The following is a 26,874-nucleotide window of genomic DNA, read 5'->3' as shown; positions in this document are numbered from 1 at the left end:
TGGAGTAACTCAAATACAGGCTGAGGTGGCATAGCCAGACAGCCAATTTTGGGTGGGCCTGAGCCCAAAGTGGGTGGGCACAAAGTTTTCTCTCTGCCCCCCCCCCCCAGCACCTCCCAACTCAAAATATAAATACTTTAGCTGAAGAGAATCCCCAAGCTGTTAGCTGAAGACTTCCTCCAAAGAAGGCCAGAACTCCCTTTTACCAAGCATGGCAGGCAACAGCAACTCCTTGAGCCACTGTGTTGGCATCTCATGCATGCTTAGTTATCAGTGGCTCAAGAATATTGCCTTGTCTGCGAAGCTTAGTAGAAGGGAGTTCTAGTTACCTTCAGAGGAGGTCCTCAGCTGGCATGGCTTGGGGATCCCCACCAGCTAACACAGGGTCAGGGATGGTGTTAGCCATGCTAGGGCCCAGGGCAGAAAATAAAAAAGGTTTCCCCCCCCACCAATTCCCTCTCCTCCCTGCCTCCCCTCTAATATCCCCATCTGCCATTATAAGCATACCAACAGACCCTCACCAAATACAGAACAAGGATCACAAATCAGAAATAAAAGTATGTAGACAAAAAGTGAATGGGGAACCACGGCATGTACTACAACACTAAAGAAATAAAAACAGAAATGCATTTCCTTTTCTATTGAACACAGTAAAAAGACATCTGCTATGCACATTTTCCAAAATTAGTATATTCCATTTAAAACATTGAAAATAAAATTCTTTTTCTACCTTTGTTGTCTGGATATTTTATTATTCCATCATGTTAGTTCCAATTTCTCTTTCCCGCTTTCCTTTGTCTTCTGTGAATTCTACTTCAATCAGCTGCTGTCTATTTGTCTTTTCTCCCCGCTTGTTTCATTTCCTCACTACACATGCCTCTCACATTATCTTTCCATTTTAGCTCTTTCCTCTTTTTTTCTCTTCTGCTCTCTGTCCACTCAAATTTCACCCTCTTTCTAACCCTTTTTCTTCTTTTTACTTTTCAGATACCTATCACATTTCCATCTCCTTCTTTCACCCACTAGCATTCCTATTCCCCATCTTTCCCAGCCTTCCATTCCTTTCCATCTTTAATTTATTCACTATTATCATATTTCTACCCCCTGTAATCACTATCCTCTCATTTATTTTCTTACCACCCCCTACCCCTCACCCTCTCCCATATGGTTTCCAACATTCCTAGTGTCTCCCACCCTCCACCTTTCTAGCCTAGTAACTGATCCTTCTTTTTCCCCTCCCTATCCTCACAGCCTGACATCTCCCTGTCCCTTCCACTCCTCCCCCAACAACATCTTCCTGTCCCTTCTTTCTTCCTTCCTGTCCCCTCCCATTGGTCCAGCATTTCTCCCACTCTCTTCCCTCCCACCAATCCAACATCTCCCTCTTTTTCTCCTATCCCTTCTTGTGCAGCATTCCTCCTTTCCTCTTGTTCACCCCCATGTCCAACATCTCTCCTTCTCTCTTCCCTACATTTCTCACTCTCCCCATTCAGCATATCTCCATTTCTCCCTCTCCTCCCCACTCCACTGCACCATGTTCAACATTTCCCCCCTCTCAACTCACCCTCCCTCCCCTCCACTGCCATGTCCAACACTTTTTTCCTCCCTCCACTCCACTGCCTTGTCCAGCATTGTTTTCCCACTCTCGTCCTTTACCACTCCTGTGCCTCTCCCTACCCATGTAAAAGCAATTTTCCCTCCCACTCCCTCTTCTCCCCATGCAGCATCTCACTCTCCCACTCCCCACATGCCCAACAATTATTTCTCCACACTGCCTAGCATTGCCTCGTCTTACTCCCCCACACCCTCCCCAAAGCCACCCACTACTGGCATGCTGCTGAATATAAGGTATGGGGAAACGGCTTTCTCCGCTGGTTTCTACTTCACTGGTATTGCCCCCACCCCCGGCTGGCATTTTGTAAGTTTTGTTCCCTCCCTCGCTTACTATCACTTCTGGGCTGCATTTTTTATTCTACAGCAAAGCAGCGCCGGACCAGGACTCTTTGCATGCTGTGGCTGCTTCCTTCGAGCCAGTCCCGCCTTCTTAGATATAACTTCCTCTTTTGGAGGAAGCAGAGAACCAATATCTGAGAAGGTGGGGTCGGCCCGAAGGAAGCAGCCACAGCATGCAAAGAGTCCAGGTCCAGTGCAGCTATGCTGTAGAATAAAAAACGCTGCCCAGAAGTGATAATAAGTGAGGGAGGGAACAAAACTTGCAGAATGCCAGCCGGTGGTGGGGGCATTACTAGTGAAGCAGCAGCTAGAAAAACCGCCTCCCTGAGCTTTATATTCTGGGTGCCTATGGAGTGCACTGCTGATGGGTGGGCCTGAGCTCAAAGTGGGTAGGCCCAGACCCACCCGTGGCTACGCCCCTGACAGGCTAAGAGTAACCCTATGGCCTGAGACCACTGAGAAGAGACAGCTCACTGACTTATTCAGAAGTGGAGCCGAGCCAATGGTGTTTCAAGGACTATTGAAGTTATGTGGCCCAGTAGGCAGCGCATCTGACGAGCAGATACCTGAGTGGATCTGGCAATCTGAGCAAAGAGATGAATTATGCTGTCTGCTCTCAGTAGAGGGAGGAAGGTGAGTAGTGTCCAGGAGAACTAGGATGAACTCTAAGGTCTGAACTTGCTGATGCTGTGATTTGGGGTAATTTATCACAAAACTGAGGAGTTCTAAGAGATGTATGGCAGAGAGAACTGGAGGTCTGTGCCACCTCTTGAGAAGCTGCCTTGATTAACCAGTCATCGAGGTGGTGCTACACATGTATGCCCCACTTGCAGAGCATTGCAGCTACTACTACCAGGCATTTTGTAAAGCTCGAGGACCTGAGGCCAAGTCAAACGGTAAGATCTTGTATTGATAATGCAAAATCCCACAGCAGAAGCACAGGAACTTTCTGTGTGTAGGGAGAACAAGCATGTGAGTGTATGCATCCTTCAGATCTAAAGAGCAAAGTCAGTCGTTGAGTTGGATCATGGGGAGAAGTGATCCCAGGGAAAACAATGCAAAATTTTTCTTTGAGTAGGAATTTGTTTAAATCTTGCAGGTCGAGAATTGTCATATTCCCGCCAACGTTTTTGGTATGAGAATGTACTTGGAGAAAAACCCTCGACCCCTCTCCGGTGGAGGAACTGGTTCTATTGCATTCTACAGGAGGACAGAGAGTTACTCTCGAAGTACTATCATTTAGAGGGAGTTAAAACGAGACTCTCTGGTGGATAGTCGGGAGGTCTTTCTTCCTAAAGCAGAGTGTAACCATGTTGAATGATATGTAGCACCCAACAGTTGGAGGTTATGGGCAGCCACCTCCGTTGAAAGAGGATCAGTCTGCCTCTAACTGGTAGGCTGCTTGGCATGGACCACTGGACAGTGGAAATGCTCTCTGTAAAGGAGTAAAAAACTGGGTGGTTGTTTAGATTGGTGTCTATGACTTTTGTCCCCATGGCTGCTGTTGATGTGAGCACTGAGGCATAGTCCTGTGAGGTAGAGGAGGAGTAGGAGCATAATGCTTAGATGTACAGTAGAGCACCACAATCCTCCCACAAGTCCAAAGAAGAGGCAAAATAAGGCTGTGGCCTGGACAGAGTTTTAATGCTTTTTAATTAGGGTGGTCACTTCCTCGACCTTGTCACTTATCTCCACAACAAGGGACTATCTGCTAGATGCTCCTGGACAGCAGATTTGAGGTCGGAAACTAAACCAGGAAAGACGTTGCATTGCTACTCCCAAGGAGGAAATGCAAGAAGAGAAGTCAAGGCACCAAACGCCTGTCTTGCTAGATATTTATGACAATCTAGTTTTCTGTGAAGTTTGAGGAACTCATCAGCTTTTCAGGAGGAAGGAAGTCTGCAAAGAAGAGTGTATTAGAGACTTCAAGTAAATTGTGCAATAAAGTTGATAAACTAATATGTGGTTGGTTAGCATAGAGGCTTGAAATGTTCTCCTGCCAAACGAGTCTAATGTTCTAGCTTCTCTGCCTGGAGAAAAAGGGAAGGCACCAAAATGGAAAAGTTTGACATGCTGAGAAGGGATTAGAAGCCCAACTTCTCTGCTCTGAGGAAAATGCTAGATTGCTGGTCCAGTGCTCAAACGCAGTGGGGGCACTTCCTCAAAGTATAAAAGTGACATAAGTGCATAAGCATCGCCATGCTGGGACAGACCAAGGGTCCATCGAGCCCAGCAGCCTGTCACCAACAGCGGCCAACAGAACAAGCAATTTGTCCCGCCCATCCTAGAAACGCTGAACTATTCCCTCGTCCATTCAATAACATTCTATGGCTTTTTCCTCCAGGAAGCCATCCAAATCTGTTTTGAAGTCCGCTAAGTTAACCACCTTAACCACCTTTTCCGGCAGTGAATTCCAGAGTTTAACTACGCGTCGAGTGAAGAAAAATTTCCTCCGATTCGTTTTAAATTTACCACACTGCAGCTTCATCACATGCCCCCTTGTCCTAGTATTTTTGGAAAGCGTAAACAGACGCTCCACATCGACCCGTTCCATTCCACTCATTATCTTATAGACCTCTATCATATCTCCCCTCAGCAACCTTTTCTCCAGGCTGAAGAGCCCCAGCCTCTTCAGCCTATCCTGATAGGGAAGTCGTCCCATCCCCTGTATCATCTTTGTCGCCCTTCTCTGCACCTTTTCAAATTCCGCTATGTCTTTTTTGAGGTGCGGCGACCAGAATTGAACACAATACTCGAGGTGCGGTCGCACCATGGAGCGATACAACAGCAGAATAATATCCTCATTTTTGTTTTCAATCCCTTTCTTAATGATACTCAATATTCTATTTGCTTTCCTAGCTGCAGCAGCACATTGAGCAGTTTTCAACGTGTCATCAATGATGACACCTAGATCCCTTTCTTGGTCCGTGACTCCCAACGCTGAACCTTGCATGACGTAGTTATAGTTTGGGTTCCTCTTTCCCACATGCATCACTTTGCACTTGTTCACATTAAATGTCAGCTGCCATTTAGATGCCCAGTCTCCCAGTCTCGTAAGGTCCTCTTGTAGTTTTTCACAATCTTCCTGCGATTTGACTACTTTGAATAACTTTGTGTCATCGGCAAATTTGATTACCCCATCTCTAGGTCATTTATGAATATGTTAAAAAGCAGAGATCCCTGGGGGACCCCTCTAACTACCCTTCTCCATTGCGAATCCTACTCTCTGTTTCCTATCTTTCAACCAGTTTTTAATCCACAGTAAGACACTACCTCCGATAAATTACAAATCTATAACAGTAGCTCTGCCAGCTCATTTTTTAGTTCTATCAGTACCCTAGGTAGAATACCATCCGGTCCAGGAGATCTGCTACTCTTCAGTTTGCAGCACTGCTCCATTACGTCTTCCAGATTTACAGATATTTCAATACGTTTTTCCGACTCTTCAGCTTCGAATACCCTGTCCAGCACCGGTATCCCACCCAAATCTTCCTTGGTGAAGACCGAAGCAAAGAACTCATTTAGTTTTTCTGCTATTTCTTTGTCTTCCTTGATCGCCCCTTTTACACCCTGGTCATCCAGCGGGCCAACCAATTCTTTTGCCGGTTCCCTGCTTTTAATGTATCTAAAAAATTTTTTACTATCAGTTTTCGCCTCTAACACTATCTTTCTTTCAAAATCCCTCTTTGCCTTTCTTATCAGCGCTTTGCATCTGACTTGACATTCCTTATGCCGCTTCTTATTTTCCTCATTCAGTTCCTTCCTCCATTTTCTGAAGGATTCCTTTTTAGTTCCAATAGCCTCCGTTACCTCACTTTTTAACGACGCCGGCTGTTGTTTGGTTTTCCGTCCTCCTTTTCTGATATGTGGGATATATGTTTGGCCTGGGCCTCCAGGATGGTGTTTTTGAACAGCATCCACGCCTGTTGTAGGTTTCTTACCCTCTCAGTCGCTCCTCTAAGTTTATTTTTTTAACTATTCTTCTCATTTTATCATAGCTTCCTTTTTTAAAGTTTGACTTCCTATTTTTACATTTTTGATAGAAAATTTCAAAGGCGATCATGCTTGCTCTGGGCTCCATGGATAAATGTCACCCACATGTGAGAATAGCAAACTTGTCCTCAGATAAATGTAAATACATTATATTCTCTATGCTTTAAATTAGTAGCAGCCTTTTTATGTAGCTCAAACAAAAAGAACATGACCATTTATCTTAAAAGGACAACCACAGCTGACACAAGAACACCATCCTTACTGGTTCTGAATTTTTTAAGCCCTAAAATAAAAATAGCCAGCCTCGCTCAGCAATACAATACAGTCCCTGCATGGCAAGAACAGTTACCTCCAGAAGCAATACAAACCAGAACTCCAACCTGGTAATCTGTATTTTATATGGATATTTATATACTTTGATTCGCTCATTAGGATTTTAAAACATGGTTAAACATAAGCATAGAGGGCTTGATTTTATAATAGGATACCTCTGTTAGAAGTTAAAAAAGGCACATATTTGATAAAGGCAACACAGGTGCCTATGCATTCTTATAAAATAGGCTTGCACAATAGCCCCCAGTAGCACAAAAATGTTCTCACACAAACTTGCACCTGCAAGTACATACATTTTATGAAATATGAATGTATATCACAATGATGCCCAAATGTCATCCCAGGGACACTTATGTGCAGATTGCTTAAACATAGGCACCAACTTTTCATATGCTCCAACACAGTTTTATAACAGCCCTTCTCTGCCTGCTTTATAAAATCGATTCTATAGCCAATAACTATAGGATACTATCCTAGGACTCTGAGTAAGCATTAAATTATTTGTGAGGGGGTTTAAAGAACACTGCCCCTCACCCTTAAGAGAAGTCCCTCTGATAGCCTGGGCCATCTTAATAGCTCTGGTTCCACCCCTGGAGGAAGTGAAACAGTAGGGAAGGAGTCAATACCTGAAAGATTAAAAGACAGGGTCAGGCTGAAGTTAAGGAGGCCCAAGTTTATGCCTTCACTGAATACTTTTAGCGGCTGTGACCTGGCTGAGGTAAGCAAATTTTGTTTCCGGTTAAGACTCCAAGCCTTGTTGAGGTCAGGCTTAAGCCAGACTTCAGTCCCAGAAGACCTGAAAGCTTACAGGCTGTGTTTCGGGCAGGGCAGCCCCACCAGCCACAGACTGCTGGCCTACCAGCCAGAGGCCTACTCAAGACTGTTACTAAACCAGAAAATCTGTTGCATTTGAGGTTCCTGGCCTGTGAGGTAACAGGTCCCAGGGCTCAGGTGAATAGATCATTTACTTTCACTTTTATATACCTTGTCTGGCTATTCCCAGTGCCACCCCATAACCCTCGCCCAGGATCTTATATGATTACATTAAATTAAACTTCCCAATTATACAGATTTTTGTTTTTGCAACTTTATGTCCTCCTTTAAAAGGACAAACCCGTAGTGCAACAGATCTATTCTCCAAGCAAACATGACAACAGTCACAATTAGCTGCTATCGCAAAGATTAGGGATACGAGAAAGGAAAACATCGAATGAACTACCCAGCATCTTTCTAAAGAGAACTTAAGGCTGGAGCTGGTTATGGAAGCTTATTTTAAAAAAGGCCCATCGGCTCAAAATAAGTGCCTTTTTTGACCCTTCCACATAGACATTCTATTATAAAATTATTCTCAAAATGGCTATTCAACAAATAAAGCTTTCAATCTCACTGTCATCTCCTGATGGAAGGGATTTTCAATAACTACTTTTATGTACCTCTTCTTTACTTGTAATAGATAATGGAAATGAGGTGGAGGTAGAGGGGCCAGGGAGGAAGGAGATCAGGTGACATAGAAACAAGTTTATTTATTGGTCCAGATCAGTCCTGAAGCTTATGGAGAAATAACAGTTGCTTACCTGTAGTAGGTACCTTTTGCAGCCAGCAGGAAACAAGCCCTCATAACTTGTATGACATCACCAATGGCGCTCCTACACAAATGTACCCCAGCCTAGTGATATTAAAAGCTTTTGAGCTGCCTCATTGAACATGTGCATCATTTCCCATATACCACGGTCACAAGGAACTACCTCTTGTGATTAGCTGCTTATTATTATTTTGTGTGCAAACAGTGGAGTCATCCAACCAACAGCAGCCTCATTGGCTGGGTCAATGGACAGGAGTCAGTGACATAAGCCATTGTCTGTACTTCTCTGAAATTGCACAGATCACTATTCACCATTCCCCACTTCTTAAGACAGAATCTGCAATGACCCTGTCCTGTGGGGAACTGGTTAAATGGGGACCATTGGTGATGGATTAAATCCTGCCTGTTAAATAGTAGGAAGCAAACAAACAAAATTAAGACTTGGTGAACCTCATGGGTGGAGAACAGAAAAAGAAGTGAGGTCCAATAAACGGGCTAAACCCAGGATGTGCAAACAAAGTCAATTTATTAGCAGCAAGCAAGGAAAGGTATAAAAGTTGCACTCAAATGAACTTAATAAGGCCATGTTTCTGAGATGGTTGACTCCTGATGCAGGCACTAATGTGTCCTTAGTGGCTGTTTAACATGGATAAAGTCCTTAAAAAATGGAATAAGAGCAAAGATCAAAGTATCTTTCAGAGCTGGATTGAAATAAGTGGTCACAGATGCAGTTCCTCCTGGCTGTCTGGCCCTAATCACTTTGAGCCTACTAATAAATGGGAAAAGGTGGGATACAAACGTAACAAATAAATAAATAATCACCCAGATCCATGGTATTCAAGAGGTGCTTAACATCTCTCTTCTCCTGAAGGGCAGGGGTGTGCTGGTGTAGTAAACCAGGGCACATTTTACTTTCAGGGACGTGCAGAGATTGAAACAATTCCTGTCACTTCTCAACATTCTTCTGCTCCCTGAGGTGCAATGGCTGGGCTAGCAAAACACCCCTTTTTCTCTTGCTGTATGATACAAGACCCGATTGTAGATCACAGGCTGCAAATGGCAGAGGCCTAACTCGAGCTGTAATCAGTCAAGAGGAAGCAGAGTCCAGGTAGGAAGGAGGGAGATGCAGGGTGCAGGATCTCTGAGTGTCCTCAAGAAATTATTGTGGTTTACTAATTTACCTGCAGTCTTTAAAAGTGGTTCAAAGTATGTCAATGTGTGGTATAGGGTTACACCCAAGTAAACTACAAAAGGCACATGGCTATAGCTGTTCTCTGTTTAAAAAAGTGGCTAATTCCTTTTTTGTACTGTGTGGCCCTTATACCATAACAGAGTTCAACAGCTTATATGAATTTCTGATTTTTGTATCTGGGACATCATGCATATACAAGTTGAACAGGATGAGAGCCAGCATGGAGCCCTGGGGAGACCATTTTGCTGGATCCACCAGGCACTTGTACCATCTCCCATGTGTACCCAGAATCTCCACCCACACGCCAGTTAATTCAGCCAGGTGGACCAATACGTCAGAATGCCAGCAAGTTCTGCCAAGAAAGTCAGTATGCTAGATCAAATCATATGCTGGTATAAGGTCCAAAAATACAGCTCCCAACTTAAATTTTTGATGGAAAGCATTCTTGAAGTAGGCTGCTAATGCTGCAATTGGATCACAAGTGCTGCCACCTAGTCAGAAACCAGCTAGGTCTGGGCTAATGATGGCTTCTACTATGAAAGAGATACAGTAAAATGCAAATTTGTAACATGCATGGATGTAAAGAACAACTTACAAAAAAACTTCAGACCGCCCAAAACACTGCGGCCAGGCTGATATTTGGTAAAACACGCTTTGAAAGTGCCAAACCCCTCTGAGAAAAACTACACTGGTTCCCAATCAAAGAACAGATCACGTTCAAAATCTGCACCTTGGTCCACAAAATTATCTATGGTGTAGTCCCAGGTTACATGATAGACCTTATAGATCTACCAACCAGAAACAGATCCAGATCATCTCGTACATACCTAAACCTCCATTACCCAACTTGCAAAGGACTCAAATACAAAACAACCTATGCATCAAGTTTCTCCTACATAAGCGCACAAATATGGAACGCACTCCCCAAAACTGTGAAAACAATTCACGACCACTTAAACTTCAGAAAATCGCTAAAAACCCTCTTCAAAAGGGCCTACCCTACTGATCCAACGTAAATCCTCACATCCAGCCACACAACTATACCAAAGAACGAACTGGACAATAAACAACCCTCCTCCATTTCGATTCTACTGGAGCCGGGAAAACACCTACCTTATTCAAACACAACATAACCTTGTATCTGCTCTCTACCGGATTGGCAAACGCCTTTATGGTACTGTGTAAGCCACATTGAGCCTGCAAATAGGTGGGAAAATGTGGGGTACAAATGCAACAAATAAATAAATAAATAGGACATTAACTGGCTTCCAGGTTAGGATCTTTTCCCTACTTTTTTATAGCAAAGATCTTGGCCTTCTTCCAAGATTTTGAAATTTGGCTGCTTGCCACTATTCATGAAAAAAAAACAGTGATAGCCTCATATGGGCCTTGAGTCATCGATGGATGAGAAATTCTGGGTAAATGCTGTTGTAGCCTAGGGCTGTGCCATCCTTCATGTGTTTCAAGCTGAAGTCAATCTCAGAAACTAACAATACTGGTCATGAGCTATTACTTGTCAGCCTCTTAAAGAAGTTAATTAAAAAAAAACTGTTAATTTGGCCAATCTGGAAATCCTGTAATATTTGGTTTGTAAGTCAACTCTTCTCAGATGGTACCCTTAAGTCCTTTGCTCAACTGAAATCAGAATTTAATTTACATGATTCACAATTCTTCAGCTGGCTCTATATATACAACACATTAAAAAGTAAATATAATCTATCTTCAATAATTCACAATTTCAGCATTCTAGACTCCTTTGTAAAAAGGTCTCATTTATTATCACACCGTGCTTCTTTATTTTACAAAAAACTTCTTTCGTCATCGGTCCATATCTTTTTATGTTATAACATTAAAAAATATGGACCGATGAGGAAAGAGGTGTGACTATACAAGCTTATTGCTGATTTTGGTTACCTGTTATCTGATGGTCTACAAAAAAATTTCTACTTAAGTACTACTCAGTTGGTTTTGTCTAATCTTTCTCTAGTTCTTAATTTAAGTGTATACTATACCACCTGATGAATTCTTTATTTTACAAAACATTTTAATCCTACAAAATGAACTATAGTAGGGGAACTCAAAAAGTTTGGTAATTAGATACAATTTTCTCAGGATGGCTGGTTTATTTTTTCATTACATGGTCCCAAAGCTTCTTTATCTTCTTCAATAACTCAATTTTTTTTTAATTTATTTTAAAAATTTGTGTATCGCCTATAACCTAGGCAATTTACTGATCAAACACACATAATAAAAACCACATATCATATAAAATACCATAATCTGCAAATACTGTTCTTAATTACTAATTATAACACCAGCTACTCCTACATAAATGCTTCAACAACTATGTTTTTAACAATTCTTGTACTTCCTCCAACAACAAGCTTTCTGGTTACCAAGGAAATCCAAATTAAGTGGAGCTTCAACAACTGACTTATGGAGGTCTTGCCAAAAAGAAATTTGAACCCTCATTCATGAAATCTATGAAACGCAGTGCTTTTTTTGTGCCGGTACACGGAGGTACAGCATACCGGCACCTTTTTTGTGAGGTCCGGCTCACCTGCCTGCTCCTTTCGGTTCTTGCACCTGTACTCCCTGCTTTGAAATCTTTAATTTACACAAAGTTGTGGCGAACTGGCAGTAAAAGCAGCAGGCAGGCACTGGTAGGCAGTTCGCCTCCTCGTCGCTTCCCTTCTCTCTCAGCGCGTCCCGCCCTCGCGGAAAGGAAATTACATCAGAGGAAGGCGGGACGTGCTGAGAGGGAAGGGAAGCGACGAGGCGAGCCTGCCTGCCTGCTGCCTTTACTGCCGGTTCACCGCGACTTCGGGTAAGCTAAAGATTTCAAGGTAAGGAGCACGGGTGCATGAACGAAAAGTCGAGGAGCTGAGGGAGGGCGGCGGCGGGGAGGGGAGCTGGGGTTTGAATGAATCGCTGGACATCGAGGGGAGGGGAGGAGAATTTCTGGACATGGAGAGTACGGGAGGGCAGGGGAGATAGGAGAATTGCTGGACATAGAGGACGGGAGAGAGGAGAATCGCTGGACATGGATTTGAGGGGAAGGCAGGGAAGAGAGAATTGCTGGACAAGGATAGGAGGGGAGGGCAGGGGACAGAGGAGAATCGCTGGACACGGATGGGAGGGGAGGGAAGAGGAGAGAGGAGACATGCTGGCCATGGATGGGAGGGCAGGGGAGAGAGGAGAATCGCTGGACATGGATGGTAGGAGAGGGCAGGGGAGAAGAGAATCGCTGGACATGGATGGCAGGGGAGGACGGGGAAGAGGAGAATCGCTGGACATGGATGAGAGGGGAGGAGAGGGCAGGGGACAGAGGAGAAATGCTGGAAATGGATGGAGAGGAGAGCAGGAGACAGAGGAGAACTGCTGGATATGGATGCATGGAGGAGTTGGTGGGGAGAGAGGAGAAATGCTGGACTTGGATGGAGGAGAGGGGAGAGAGAATTATTGCTTTATATGGATACAGGGGAGGGAAGAGAGAGGAGAAATGCTGGACATGGATGGAGAAGAGGAGAGAGGAGAAGTGCTGGACATGGATGGAGGGGAGGAAAGAAAAAAGAAGAAGATGCACATGGATGGAGATGAGGGAAAGGGAAGAGAGGAGAAAAACTAAGTATGGATGGAGAAAATAGGCAAAAGCTGGATCCACGTTATACCTCCTCCAGTCAATTCCACAGAGGAGGACCCAGCTTTTACTTATGGATGTAGGGCAAGAAATGAAGAAGAAAGGAGGAAAGTAAAGAAATAAATAGAAAAGAAGCCCTGGAAATGGAGTTAAGAGAACAGATAGAGAGCAGCAGAATCAGAGACTGGGACCAATATGGATAGAAAAACAAAGTCACCAGACAACAAAGGTAGAAAAAAATCATTTTATTTTCATTTTAGTGTTTGGAATATGTCCAATTTGAGAATTTACATCTGCTGTCTTATTTTGCACTGGGTATACTGGAGCTGTAACAGCTTACACAAATTATTTATAAAGAAAAAAATCACGTTATTTTTTTCTCCTATACTAGTATAATATTTTCAATGATGTCTGTTTATATGCGCCATGGCTGGTATAAGGGGTGTGGCTATAATAGGGGTGGAACCATATGTGGTGACCCCGCCCATAATGAGTACCGGCACCTTTTTTACTACAAAAAAAGCACTGATGAAACAGAACATCAAATTATTTTGGACACAAATTTGGGACAAATTACAAAGAATCTTCAAATGTAATGATCAACTTACTATAAAGAATGTAATTCATAAATCTAGCTTTGTCTTCAAAATTTTCCAACAATGATAAAGCTCTTTTTGACTTTCCAAATTCAATCGCTTTAAAATTAGTCATAAACCATTGCAAGGACAATTCTCATCTTTCCATATACATGTAGTGGAACTGGACTTTACAAGAAATATGAAAACAGTTTGGAATATACCTATCTTCAAAAATGCATTAAGTAAACACAAGTGGAAATTACTGGACTCATCTCAATACAACTTCATAAAGTCCAACAAATTCTTTAGTTTGCTTCCAATTATTTGAGTATGATTCAACTGACCTTTCATAGTTTTAAATGATCTTTAATGTTTGTAGTTATGTTGTTCTTTTTTCAACCATTTGAAAATTCCAATAAAGAAAAATACACTCCTGGCGTAATTTCTTTTCTTTTTTTATTACGTAATTGGGGGGGGGGGGCGCTTTGCAATCTGAATAAAATGTGCAGCCACTGTTCTTTGTTCTGATTGGGAAGTGGCACATCCTTGGAGGATGCTGGGCTGATCCCAGATTACACTACAGCTCCTTGGGGAAATGGGCGAGTACTTGAGGACTTGTATTCTGATGTCCACGGAGAACACCTACTACAGATACATAACTTGGTTTTCTCCAAAGACAAACAGGATCCAGTTATAGGTATCTGTAATGGATATAGTCCTGTGAAAAACTTATAAAAGCTCATTTTAAAGGTAAAAAACCACATCTTGATGAAAGCTCTGGTGATGCACAACCAACTGGCTCCACAGAACGACAGACTGAGGTGATCCCACATGATAGCAGCAGGTAAGCAGGAAATAATGTGCATGTGCAGCGAATTGACTCAAAGCATTTAGTATCACTAAGTTGACATCAACCATTCTGTAAAAAAATTGCTCTCCTGCTTGTCCTTTAAGAAAATGCCATACAATACCATTCTAGTGTCTAAAAATGCTAGCTTTTAGAACAACTGAGACAGTGTATGCAAATCTATCTCAGGCATATGACCAATCCGACCCTCACACGTCTCAGTTCCTCACTCTAACATCCTCCTTCAACCTCCAGCTATGCTCCACCGCCTCGACTCACCGAGACGGCCACTGTCTAGACCTCGTCCTCTCCTCCTCCGGCTCCCCCTCCAATTTCCACACTTCAGCTCTTCCTATCTCAGATCATCACCTGATCACCTTCACACTTCTTCACCCCCCACCTCAGCCCCGTCCAACTCTAACCACTACCTCCAGGAATCTCCAGGCTATTGACCCTCCCACCTTATCCTCTTGTATCTCCAATCTCCTCCCCTCCATCTTGTCCTCCGAGTCTGTCGACAAGGCTGTCTCCGCATACAATGTCACTCTCTCCTCTGCTCTGGACACCCTCGCTCCATCCACCTCCCGTCCCACAAAGCGTACTAATCCCCAGCCTTGGCTGACCCCTTGCATCCGCTACCTTCGTTCCTGCACCCGATCTGCCGAACACCTCTGGAGAAAATCTCGCACCCATTCAGATTTCCTTCACTACAAATTCATGCTATCCTCCCTCCACTCCTCCCTATTCCTTGCCAAACAGGACTATTACACCCAACTGACCAATTCTCTCAGCTACAACCCCCATTGTCTCTTCGCCACCCTTAACTCCCTCCTCAAAGTGCCCTCCGCTCCTCCCCCCACCTCACTCTCCCCTCAATCACTGGCCGATTACTTCCGTGACAAGGTGCAAAAGATCAACCTTGAGTTCACTACCAAACCATCTCCTCCTTTTCACCCTTCAACCCTCGACCAACCAACCCAGGCCTCTTTCTCCTCCTTTCCGGACATCACCGAAGAGGAAACCGCTCGCCTTCTTTCCTGCTCAAAAAGTACCACCTGTTCCTCTGATCCCATCTCCACCAACTTACTTAATACCATCTCTCATAATGTCACCCCCTCCATCTGTCATATCCTCAACCTCTCTCTCTCCACTGCAACTGTCCCTGACACCTTCAAGCACGCCGTAGTCACACCTCTCCTCAAAAAACCATCACTTGACCCTACCTGTCCCTCCAACTACCGCCCCATTTCCATCCTACCCTTCCTCTCCAAAATACTTGAGCGTGCCGTTCACAGCCGCTGCCTTGATTTTCTCTCCTCTCATGCCATCCTTGATCCACTTCAATCCGGTTTTCGCCCTCTACACTCGACAGAAACAGCACTCTCTAAAGTCTGTAATGACCTGTTCCTTGCCAAATCCAGAGGCCACTACTCCATCCTCATCCTCCTTGATCTATCCGCCGCTTTTGACACTGTCAATCATGATCTACTCCTTGCCACACTGTCCTCATTCGGGTTCCAGGGCTCTGTCCTCTCCTGGTTCTCCTCCTATCTCTCCCACCGCACCTTCAGAGTTCACTCCCATGGCTCTTCCTCCACCCCCATCCTGCTATCTGTTGGTGTTCCCCAGGGATCTGTCCTTGGACCCCTTCTCTTCTCAATCTACACCTCTTCCCTGGGCTCCCTCATCTCATCTCATGGCTTCCAGTATCACCTCTATGCGGACGACACCCAGCTGTATCTCTCCACACCAGACATCACCGCGAAGACCCAGGCAAAGGTATCGGCCTGCTTAACCGACATTGCTACATGGATGTCCAACCGCCACCTGAAACTGAACATGTCCAAGACTGAGCTCATCGTCTTTCCACCAAAACCCACTTCTCCTCTTCCTCCACTTTCTATCTCAGTGGATAACACCCTCATCCTCCCCGTCTCATCTGCCCGCAACCTCGGAGTCATCTTCGACTCCTCCCTCTCGGCACACATCCACCAGATAGCCAAGACCTGTCGCTTCTTCCTCTTCAACATCAGCAAAATTCGCCCTTTCCTCTCTGAACACACCACCCGAACTCTCGTCCACGCTCTCATTACCTCCCGACTTGACTACTGCAACTTACTCCTCACCGGCCTCCCACTTAGCCATCTATCCCCCCTTCAATCTGTTCAGAACTCTGCTGCACGTCTTATATTCCGCCAGAACCGATATACTCATATCACCCCTCTTCTCAGGTCACTGACTTCCAATCCGATACCACATTCAGTTCAAGCTCCTCCTTCTTACCTACAAATGTACTCAATCTGCTGCCCCTCACTACCTCTCTACCCTCATCTCCCCTTATGTTCCCACCCGAAACCTCCGTTCACAGGACAAATCCCTCCTCTCAGTACCCTTCTCCACCACTGCCAACTCCAGGCTCCGCCCATTCTGCCTCGCCTCACCCTATGCCTGGAACAACCTTCCTGAGCCCCTACGTCAAGCCCCCTCCCTGCCCATCTTCAAATCTCTGCTTAAAGCCCACCTCTTCAATGCTGCCTTTGGCACCTAACTCTTACCTTCAGGATATCCGGACTGCCCCAAATAGACTGCCCCCATCGTATCGTCTACTCACTTGTCCTTTAGATTGTAAGCTCTTTGAGCAGGGCCTGTCCTTTTATGTTAAATTGTACAGCGCTGCGTAACCCTAGTAGCGCTTTAGAAATGTTAAGTAGTAGTAGTATATTCATTGTGGATATCCTGAAAACTAGACCAGCAGGGTGTGCCCTGGGAATAAGTTGAGAACTTGCTGTACAAGAATTGTCTGCAGATTTGCATTCCACTTTAGGGTCAGTTTAAGTTAGTTGGAAGAATTTCTAATGATCAACTCCATGGATACCAGCTGGACACAGTGGACTATTTAACTAATGACAAAAGGGCATTTGGACTTTTTAACATATCTTATTACCTGGGCTGACCACCATCCTCAGCTGATAAGGACAAGCTCTCCATCTCCTCAGTATTTAGTCCCAGCTCTGTACCATAACTCTGCTGCACCAGCTGCCAAAATTCACGGTTGGTCAGGCTCTGAAAAGAATAAACATGCTGGTTCAAATAATGTGCAAAGACTTACTATCCCTACCGCAGAACTGAGAACCTTACAGTTTAATCTCTACTGGTGGTAGAATCCTCAACAGCAGCTGTTGAGAGGAGCATAACACCCTCTTTGGCTCTTATGGCATTAACAGCAAAAACAGGAAAAAATAGAGACCACAAGAAATCCCAGTACAGAAAAAATCTCCCAATCAAGTACAAAGGAAGTGTCCAAATTTATTAAATACTCATCCACAAAATTGTTGACAAAAAGATGCAGTAGTAAACAGCATTTCTTCTGTATCACTTCAACATTATTCAATCCAGCATCAGTTTTTAAAGCGCCTGTGATGTAGATAAATTTATCAGCATCAACAGAAAATATCTGCTGTTCAAAAAAACAGTAGGATTTGAACTGGCCACCCTTGGATGTCAAGACCAGTGCGCTAACCACTAGGCTACTCCTCCACTCCAAATGTTTTGTCACTATCATATGAATAGTTTGCACACATATCTATAGTCATTTTTCACCTCAAAATGTCTTGTTTCTATCAAATGAGTAGTTCGTATATTTTACCAAGATAGTGGACTTCCCTCGGTGTTGCACAAGTCCCCTATGCCTTCATATTTTATTTTTATTTTTCTGCCGCCTCTCTTCAACAGATTGCTAACATTACTTGTCTCACACCGTGTTGTTTTGCAAATTTTTCACTACCTTGTTGCGGTTACTCAACAACCTAATTGTGGTTACACTAGTTTCACTGGCATTCTTACAATACACTGAATGCATACGCTCTTAGAGTCCCTTTCATTTTTAACAGCAGAATGATCTATACTTTGATGAGTACATTACATTTATGCATAGTCTTTTTAAAGGTATGACTATGTTCTTTTTCATTTACATTTCAGCATGTTCAATGATACCTTGCCACTATGTTCTTTTATGTAATATATATATTTTAGTAATTGATTTATTCATATAATTATGTTATGCAATAATGTAAATTCTCAGTAACATTCATTTGTATTCTTAATTCACTTGTAATATGCCCACTGGTTCAGTTTCTGATGTCTTATTGTATTCTTTTCATATGTCTTTTCATAAATATCTTTATCATTTTATGTTAATATATCTTCAGGCTATTTATAATTGTGTAATCTTATATAGACCGGTGAGTCTGAAGTCGGTGCCAGGGAAAATGGTAGAAACTATTATCGAAAACAAAATTACAGAGCACATCCAAGGACATGGATTACTGAGACCAAGTCAGCATGGCTTTTGTGTGGGGAAATCTTGCCTGATCAATTTACTTCAATTCTTTGAAGGAGTAAACAAACACGTAGACAAAGGGGAGCCGGTTGATATTGTGTATCAGGATTTTCAATAGGCGTTTGACAAGGTACCTCATGAAAGGTTACAGAGGAAATTGGAGGGTCATGGGATAGGAGGAAATGTCCTATTGTGGATTAAAAACTGGTTGAAGGATAGGAAACAGAGAGTAGGGTTAAATGGGCAGTATTCACAATGGAGAAAGGTAGTTAGTGGGGTTCCTCAGGGGTCCGTGCTAGGACTGCTGCTTTTTAACATTTATAAATGATTTAGAGATGGGAGTAACTAGCAAGGTAATTAAATTTGCTGATGACACAAAGTTATTCAAGGTCGTTAACTCGCGACAGGATTGTGAAAAATTACAGAAGGACCTTACGAGACTAGGAGACTAAATGGCAGATGACGTTTAATGTGAGCAAGTGCAAGGTGATGGATGTGGGAAAAAAGAACTCGAATTATAGCTACGTCATGCAAGGTTCCACGTTAGGAGTTATGGACCAAGAAAGGGATCTGGGTGTCATCATCGATAGTATACTGAAACCTTCTGCTCAGTGTCCTGCTGCGGCTAGGAAAGCGAATAGAATGTTGGGTATTATTAGGAAAGGTATGGAAAACAGGTGTGAGGATGTTATAATGCCATTGTATCGCTCCATGGTGCGACCGCACCTTGAGTACTGTGTTCAATTCTGGTCGCCACATCTCAAGAAAGATATAGTAGAATTGGAAAAGGTGCAGCGAAGGGCGACTAAAATGATAGCGGGGATGAGACGACTTCCCTATGAAGAAAGACTAAGGAGGCTAGGGCTTTTCAGCTTGGGAGACATGATAGAGGTATATAAAATATTGAGTGGAGTGGAACAGGTGGATGTGAAGCGTCTGTTCACGCTTTCCAAAAACACTAGGACTAGGGGGCATGCGATGAAACTACAGTGTAGTAAATTTAAAGCAAATCAGAGAAAATCTTTCTTTACCCAACGCATAATTAAACTCTGGAATTCATTGCCAGAGAACGTGGTGAAGGCGGTTAGCTTAGCGGAGTTTAAAAAGGGGTTAGACGGTTTCCTAAAGGACAAGTCCATAAACCACTACTAAATGGACTTGGGAAAAATCCACAATTCCAGGAATAACATGTATAGAATATTTGTACGTTTGGGAAGCTTGCCAGGTGCCCTTGGCCTGGATTGGCCGCTGTCGTGGACAGGATACTGGGCTCGATGGACCTTTGGTCTTTTCCCAGTGTGGCATTACTTATGTATGTTATAGTGTTATCCACTTTTATTATTTATTATCTTTTATTGTAGACTCCTGAGGCAGGCACTTCTGTGCCGAAACATGGTGCCATGTCAAGTCTTATGTATTACAGCAGTAAAACTAGTTTGTTTATCCCATTGTCTGTTCAGCCTGCTTCCTTCTCCTGCTTTTTGGTCTATTAAGAAAACTGTCACATATTCTGGTGTCCAGTCTACAAACTTTTATAAACTAACATTAAAAACCTTAGAAACAACCCTTGCTGCAATTGGTAACCAATAGAAAGCCTTTAATATTGGAGCCATATGATCAAATTTCTTTCCTCTATATACCACAATCTTGCTGCTGTATTTTACAGGTTATAATCTTTTCAATGCAGTCTTTGGGGTATCATGATACAGAACATTACAATAGTCTATTCAATTCATTGTTAATGTACGCACCAATTTCATCAAGTCATTTCTAGTCAAATAAGGCTGATGGAAATGGACTGTGTACAGGCTACAAAACTGCCAAAACCTGTGCCCTCAATATTAATTTACAATCCAGTCTAATAACCAAGCTCTTCACCATATCTACTGGCTGTAATTTCAATATCCTCAGTAAGCAACCAGACTATAGGGACGGCACTATTAAAGCAACTGAGAACCCATGGGAATGAGTGTGACATCCTTTGTCTCAGACTGCTATAAGGAGGAGTGGTGGACGTTTGCTAGAGCCAGGAACAATCCCCAAGATGAGATCTGATGGGGTCTGTGGCTTTTAAAAGTTCAGCTGGCTGTGATACATGCCTGATGGGAAGAGATACATCTCTTTAGTGGCCAAGAGGAGTTTAACACTGGGGCAAGCACTATAGGGAAAAGGAAAATCAAATTTAAAATGCCAACTTCTGGGGCTTCTGCTAGAGTTCAAGGTATCAAATCAAATAAAGAAGACTCTCTGGCTTCTGGTGGCATGCTAGGTCAGGAAGTTGTACCTGCTCAAATGCCTATTAATACCGTTTTATTGGAAGATCGGGTTTTTCCCAGAGCGGTTGTCTTATTATTGGTATCTTTGGTTGAACAAGTGAAGGAATTCTTCCTTCTGAATGGAATATATAACAATTGAATATTTGGAAGATTGTCCCATGGACTGTATCTCTAAGCGCAAAGGTTTGGTTTGCAGTTGTCCAATTTTTCAAGAAAACAATGGATAAGATGGAGGATAATAATATCAAGTATGGCTATATGGAAGCTCAAGGTTTTAAGATTGAGACTCAGACAAACTCTGCAAGCTACAGCATGGCTAATACTAAGAACAGTTTGTCTATATGTCATCAGCTTGAGTTAGCTGACAACAGGGCTGTAAAATAAATATACTTTTTCAATACTGGACTGTGTCCAATTATGTTATTTAAAAAGTGTTTTGGGGAAATTTTGCAATTGTATACTATTAATATTTTTCATTGAGGGTTCTGGAAAAACAAATCAAAGGTGGTTTTGATAAGGTGGCATCTCATGAAAGTCTTGATCTGTCACCCTTTTTTTTTGTTGTTCTAAAGAGTTATCCTCTGATGGTCTCTCTACCGGGCCACTCAGATAACTCTCTCTAGAATCTGAGTTTCCTTGAACTTAAGGACAAGGTGTTGGATCTGGAAGCAACTTTCTTTTTGTGCTTTCCCTGTAAATACTTGGTTACATTTGAGAACAGATATTCCTTTTTAGTATCTGACCAGCTTGATGATTTTCTTCATGGTAAAATTAAGGGAGAATTGCTTTAATATCAATGACTAGCTTGTGTTGCTTGGCTGGGAAAGTGGCTAGGTTTTATTTTTTTCCCCCGTTTATTTGTAATTTTATTAAACATCTACATTTGGATAATACAACATCTGAGTCAGCCATCGGCCTGATTCAAGTAATAAATACAAAGGATCGCAAAACATGACTGATTTTTCTTTTTTTTTAACTTAACATATCTATCCCCCCTTCTCCCATCCCTCCCCCTACCCTATCCCTCCCCTATCCCACCTTCTGAGGTTTTATCTAAGCTGCTTCAGAGTAAGATGACCATTTAATATATGGGTCCCAAGTGTGGTGGTAAGCTATTATACTGCCTGTACGCAGCGCTGTGAGTTTAGACATCAAATGGATATAATCCAGTTTGCGTATTATCACCGATATATCAAGCAGGGATTGTTGTTTCCATGCTGCCCCCAATACTAACTTGCTAGCCACAAACACTTGAGTGACTAACCAATGAATATTCAGGTTCACCCCCTTTGGCTTGACATGTAGGAGGCAGTGTTCTATTTTAATGGGGTAGCTGACCTCAGTCAAACTTGACATGAATTTTAAAACTTTAATCCAGAACTCTTGTGCTGAGGGGCAAGACCACCAAATATGATACATATCCCCCTCCTCTCCACATTGGTACCAGCACAAAGCTGACCTTCCCTTGAACATTCTAGCTAATCTCTTGGGTGTATAATACCAGCTATAGAGTATCTTATACCCATTCTCTATCATGGAGCTGGACACCGATACCTTGAGCAAGGATTTAAATACCCTTTCCCACTCTGCGTAGTGATAGGATAACCCCAGCACCTTTTCCCACTTCCTCGTGTAATAAGTAACAGGTTTGCTCTGTTGGACCAGTGCTTGATAGATTCTCGATACCCCTCCTCTACCCCGCCCCCATCGCCCGCTCCAATTGTGTTCCCCAAATTTAACTCCCCCTTGCTCGCCTACAGATAAAGTCTCGCAGTTGATGATATTGAAATGCATTAGACGAAGGAATCCCATATTCCTCCTGCACCTTCCCAAATGCTAAGGGTCTCCCATCCTCCCATACCTGCCCTAATTCACGTAGACCTAATTGTTCCCATTTGCCTTAACAAGAATCCAAAACCTGAGGGGGGAATCCCGAAGCAAATCGTATGGGCGTTTGCGGAAAATGTGCTCGCCCTGGAAACAAATTGTCCTCTAATCACACTCCAAGTCCTCAGGGGTCACTGAAGAAGCGGTAGGGCCGATTTGACCACCTCCCTCAATAATCTGTCAGGCAACCAAGGGATAGCTCTCAGTGGATATTGATCAAACCATACTTGCTCCAACACTATCCACAACTTACTCCCTTCCCTGTAACCAATCTGCCAATATTCTAAGATGAGCTGCTTGATAGTATAGAAAGAAGTAGGGAACTCCCATTCCCCCATGCGCTCGTGGCTGATACATGACCACTCAACGAACCCTTGGTGGTCTTTTCTTCCAGATGAAAGAGAACACTCTCCTGTTCAAACCCTTAAAGAATATATCTGGTATAGATATTGGCACTGCCATAAACAAGTATAATAAATTGGGAAGCAGGGTCATTTTAACCGCGTTTATGCGTCCAAGCCAGGAGATCATCAGTCCCTCCCATTTCTCCAATTCCAAGAATAGCTCCTGTACTTTCCCAGGAAAGTTCGCCTCATACAGATCATCTATACGCCTGGTCAAGTTAACCCCCAAATACCTAATAAATCGTGACACCCAGCGAAAAGGATAACTGGATCTCAGTCTCTTTACCTGGTCTTCTGGAATTGTGATATTCAGGGCCTCAGACTTATCCATATTTATCTTAAAGCCCAATACCTTGCCGTAATCATGTAGTACAGAAGAAAAGACTGGGAACGATGTACCTGGCTCGGTTAAGGTGAGTAATAAGTCATCTGCAAACAAAAGGATTTGTGATTCAACCGTCCCCCTGCCGCAACCCTTTGATGTCTGGGTGTGCCCGAATATATATAGCTAGGGGTTCAATCACCATGGCAAATGGGACAAAGCACACAACTGTCTGGTTCCCCGGTACAAAGGAAACTGAGAGGAATGACTACCATTCACACGTACTGCAGCTTTGGGCCCCTTATATAAAAGCTGAAGCCAATATTCCCGAAAAAAGCAGCCCGATATTCCCATTCTCTCCACCACTGCAAACAAAAAGGGCCAATGTACCCTATCAAACACCTTTTCGGCATCTAATTAAAGTACACACATAGGAATGCTCAAAGAATGCGCACAGTAGATAAGGTGAAGCATCCTACGGATGTTATCAAAAGTTTGACGCCCGTGCACAAACTCCGCCTGATCCTCTTGTAGCAACAGAGGAAGATAATGTTGTAAACGAGATGCCAATACCTTGGTGAAAATTTTATAGTCCACCCCCAATAATGAGATCGGCCTATAGGAGCTGCAGAGCTGCGGGTCTTTACCAGGTTTGGGCAAGACCGTAATAAGGGCCAGATTCCAAGTCTCCGGAAGTGTCTGCGCCTCCCGCAGTGAGTTGAACACCCTCAACAGCAGGGGGACCAAGAGCTTACCAAAAATCGTATAAAACTTATTGGTGAAGCCATCTGACCCCAGAGACTTGGAAGAAGCCAAAGCCCTGATTGCTTCTAAAATCTCATCTAGCTCAATGGGTCTAGATAATCTATGTTGGGCTCCTTCAAGTAACCTTGGTAAGTGAATCTGATCTAGAAAAGCAGATATATCATCCTCCGAGGGATCAATATCAGGGGTGTAAAGTTTAGCATACAATTGTTGAAACAATGACTGTAATTCCACTTGATCTGAGGTTAACACGCCATTACCATCCCTCATTTGTGAGATTTGAGCTCGATTCGCCTGCTTTTTCAACTTATGGGCCAAAGGTTTGCTTGCTTTATTCCCAAATTCAAAATGCGTCTGCCGGACCCTCTGCAGCTGCTTCGAAATATCCGCTAGCTGCAGCGTATGCAGCTCCTGACGGAGTTTATGTGCCTGATCTATCAAAGATTGAGGAGGCGGCGAGCGCAACTGGTGCGCCTTTATAATTTGTTTTTCCATCCCGTCCAAGCGTCTCCGCAAAGAGTTCTTTGCTTGGCGCTTTTCTTTTCTCATATGGGCCTTTAAGGCAATAAGATGCCCTTGCATGACCGCTTTGAACCCCTCCCAAAGCACCACTGACGAGACTTCCCCATTATTATTCAGTTCTAGATACTCTTTAATCAAATGCTCAATTTGTTGGACATTAGTCACCTCAGAAAGTTAGGCATCATCAAGACGCCAATGCGAAGTAGATTTCAATCGGGTTCGAGATCGGAGACTCAGCATAACTGGGCTATGATCTGACCATGTACGGGACACTATCTGCTGATCATAGATACAAGGAAGTATTGAGGCATCCCCCAACCAAAAATCTATACGAGAGTAAGATTGATGCACTGAGGAGAAGTATGTGTATTCTCTTTGAGCCGGGTTCACATGACGCCAAAGATCCACCAACTGCCACCTCTCTAAGAATGTTTGAAGTATTGAACGGCTCTGTTGGCCGTACTGTATTGCAAGAGTGAAATTGTCTATCCGAGGGTTCAAGGTAAGATTAAAGTCCCCCCCAACTAACATAGATCCCTCCCCATGAGCCAATAGTAACTGATCCAATTGATGATAAAATTCCCTATGATCTGCATTAGGTCCGTATACATTCACTATACTGTATTTTTGAATCCCCACTGAAAAAACTAATAATATGAAGCGACCCCCCTTATCTCTTAATGGTCTTTTCAATACACCATGGCCGGGAGTTGCTAAACACTATCAACACCCCCTTTGTCTTGCCCCCCGCACGGTTGGATTCAAAATACATATGAGGATAATTACGATGCTTACACAAGTGTTCATGTAGTGGCTTTAGATGCGTCTCCTGAATCAGGGCAATGTCTACTTTTAAACGAACCAGCTCCCGAAATAACAGCTGACGCTTCATATGCACATTCAAACCCCTGACATTCAGGAGCATTAAGTTTATATCTGTCATTTTAACAGTATCCTCTGCTCCCTCCGGCCCTCGACAACCCCTCCACATCCAAACATCATTCAACCTCCTAGTCAATCTTTCCCCATCCCATTCGGATCCCCTCCCCTCCCCCTTACCCTTTGTAGACCCTCCCTCACTCTAAATGAAGTATCTCCCCTTCCTCCTCCCCACCCAACCCCCACTTATCCATAGCACCCCATTCATACCAGAGTGCTACTACTACTAAACACTTCTATAGCGCTACAAGGCATATGCAATGCTGTACACCATACAAGTAAAGACAGTGCCTGCTCAAAGAGCTCACAATCTAAATAGGACAAACAGACAGAACAATTAAGAGGTAAGGGAATTAAAGAGGTGGGGATAAAAGGTACAGGCAAGTGAGCAGTGATTAGGAGTCAAAAGCAGTGTTAAACAGGTGGCCTTTTAGCCTGGATTTGAAAATGGGCAAGGACGGGGCTAGACGTACATGTTTGGGAAGTCTATTCCAGGCGTGAGGTGCAGCGAGATAAAAGGAACGGAGTCTGGAATTAGCAGTAGTGGAGAAGGGGACAGAAAAGAGAGATTTTTTTTTTGTTACATTTGTACCCCGTGCTTTCCCACTCATGGCAGGCTCAATGTGGCTTACATGGGGCAATGGAGGGTTAAGTGACTTGCCCAGAGTCACAAGGAGCTGCCTGTGCCTGAAGTGGGAATCTAACTCAGTTCCTCAGTTCCCCAGGACCAAAGTCCACCACCCTAACAGAACGGAGTGCCCGGGGGGGAGGGGGGGCGTAGGGAGAGACAAGAGTGGAGAGGTACTGGGGAGTGGAAGAGTGAATGCATTTATAGGTCAGTAAGAGAAGTTTGAATTGAACGCGAAAACGGATAGGGAGCCAGTGAAGTGACTTGAGGAGAGGGCTAATGTGAGCAAAGCAACTCTGGCGAAAAATTAGTCGCGCAGCAGAGTTTTGGACCGATTGAAGAGGAGATAGGTGGCTAAGTGGGAGGCCGGTGAGAAGCAGGTTGCAGTAATCTAGGCGAGAGGTGATAAGAGTGTGGATAAGGGTTCTGGTGGCATGCTCAGAGAGGAAGGGACGGATTTTGATGATGTTATAGAGAAAGAAACGACAGGTTTTGGCAATCTGCTGAATGTGAGCAGAGAAGGAGAGAGAGGAGTCGAAGATGACCCCAAGGTTACAAGCTGATGAGACAGGGAGAATGAGTGTGCCATCTACAGAAATAGAGAAAGGGGGAAGAGGAGAGGTGGGTTTAGGGGAAAGATGAGAAGCTCAGTTTTGGCCATGTTCAGTTTCAGA

General features: G+C 43.6%; 1 protein-coding gene across 1 annotated transcript in view; it reads right to left on the bottom strand.

Moving 5' to 3' along the window:
• GRAMD1C (GRAM domain containing 1C) overlaps window positions 1–26,874 on the bottom strand; it is a 429,857-nt gene that overhangs the window by 145,108 nt on the left and 257,875 nt on the right. The window contains exon 7 of the mRNA XM_030203917.1: window positions 17,063–17,181. Coding sequence (XP_030059777.1) covers window positions 17,063–17,181 — 119 coding nt within the window. The remainder of the gene's footprint in view (window positions 1–17,062; window positions 17,182–26,874) is intronic.

The sequence above is a fragment of the Microcaecilia unicolor genome, chromosome 5, assembly GCF_901765095.1.
Source record: "Microcaecilia unicolor chromosome 5, aMicUni1.1, whole genome shotgun sequence".
NCBI lineage: Eukaryota > Metazoa > Chordata > Amphibia > Gymnophiona > Siphonopidae > Microcaecilia > Microcaecilia unicolor.
The sequence above is the reverse complement of the archived record's forward strand: the minus strand, read 5'-3'. Positions and strand labels throughout refer to the sequence as shown.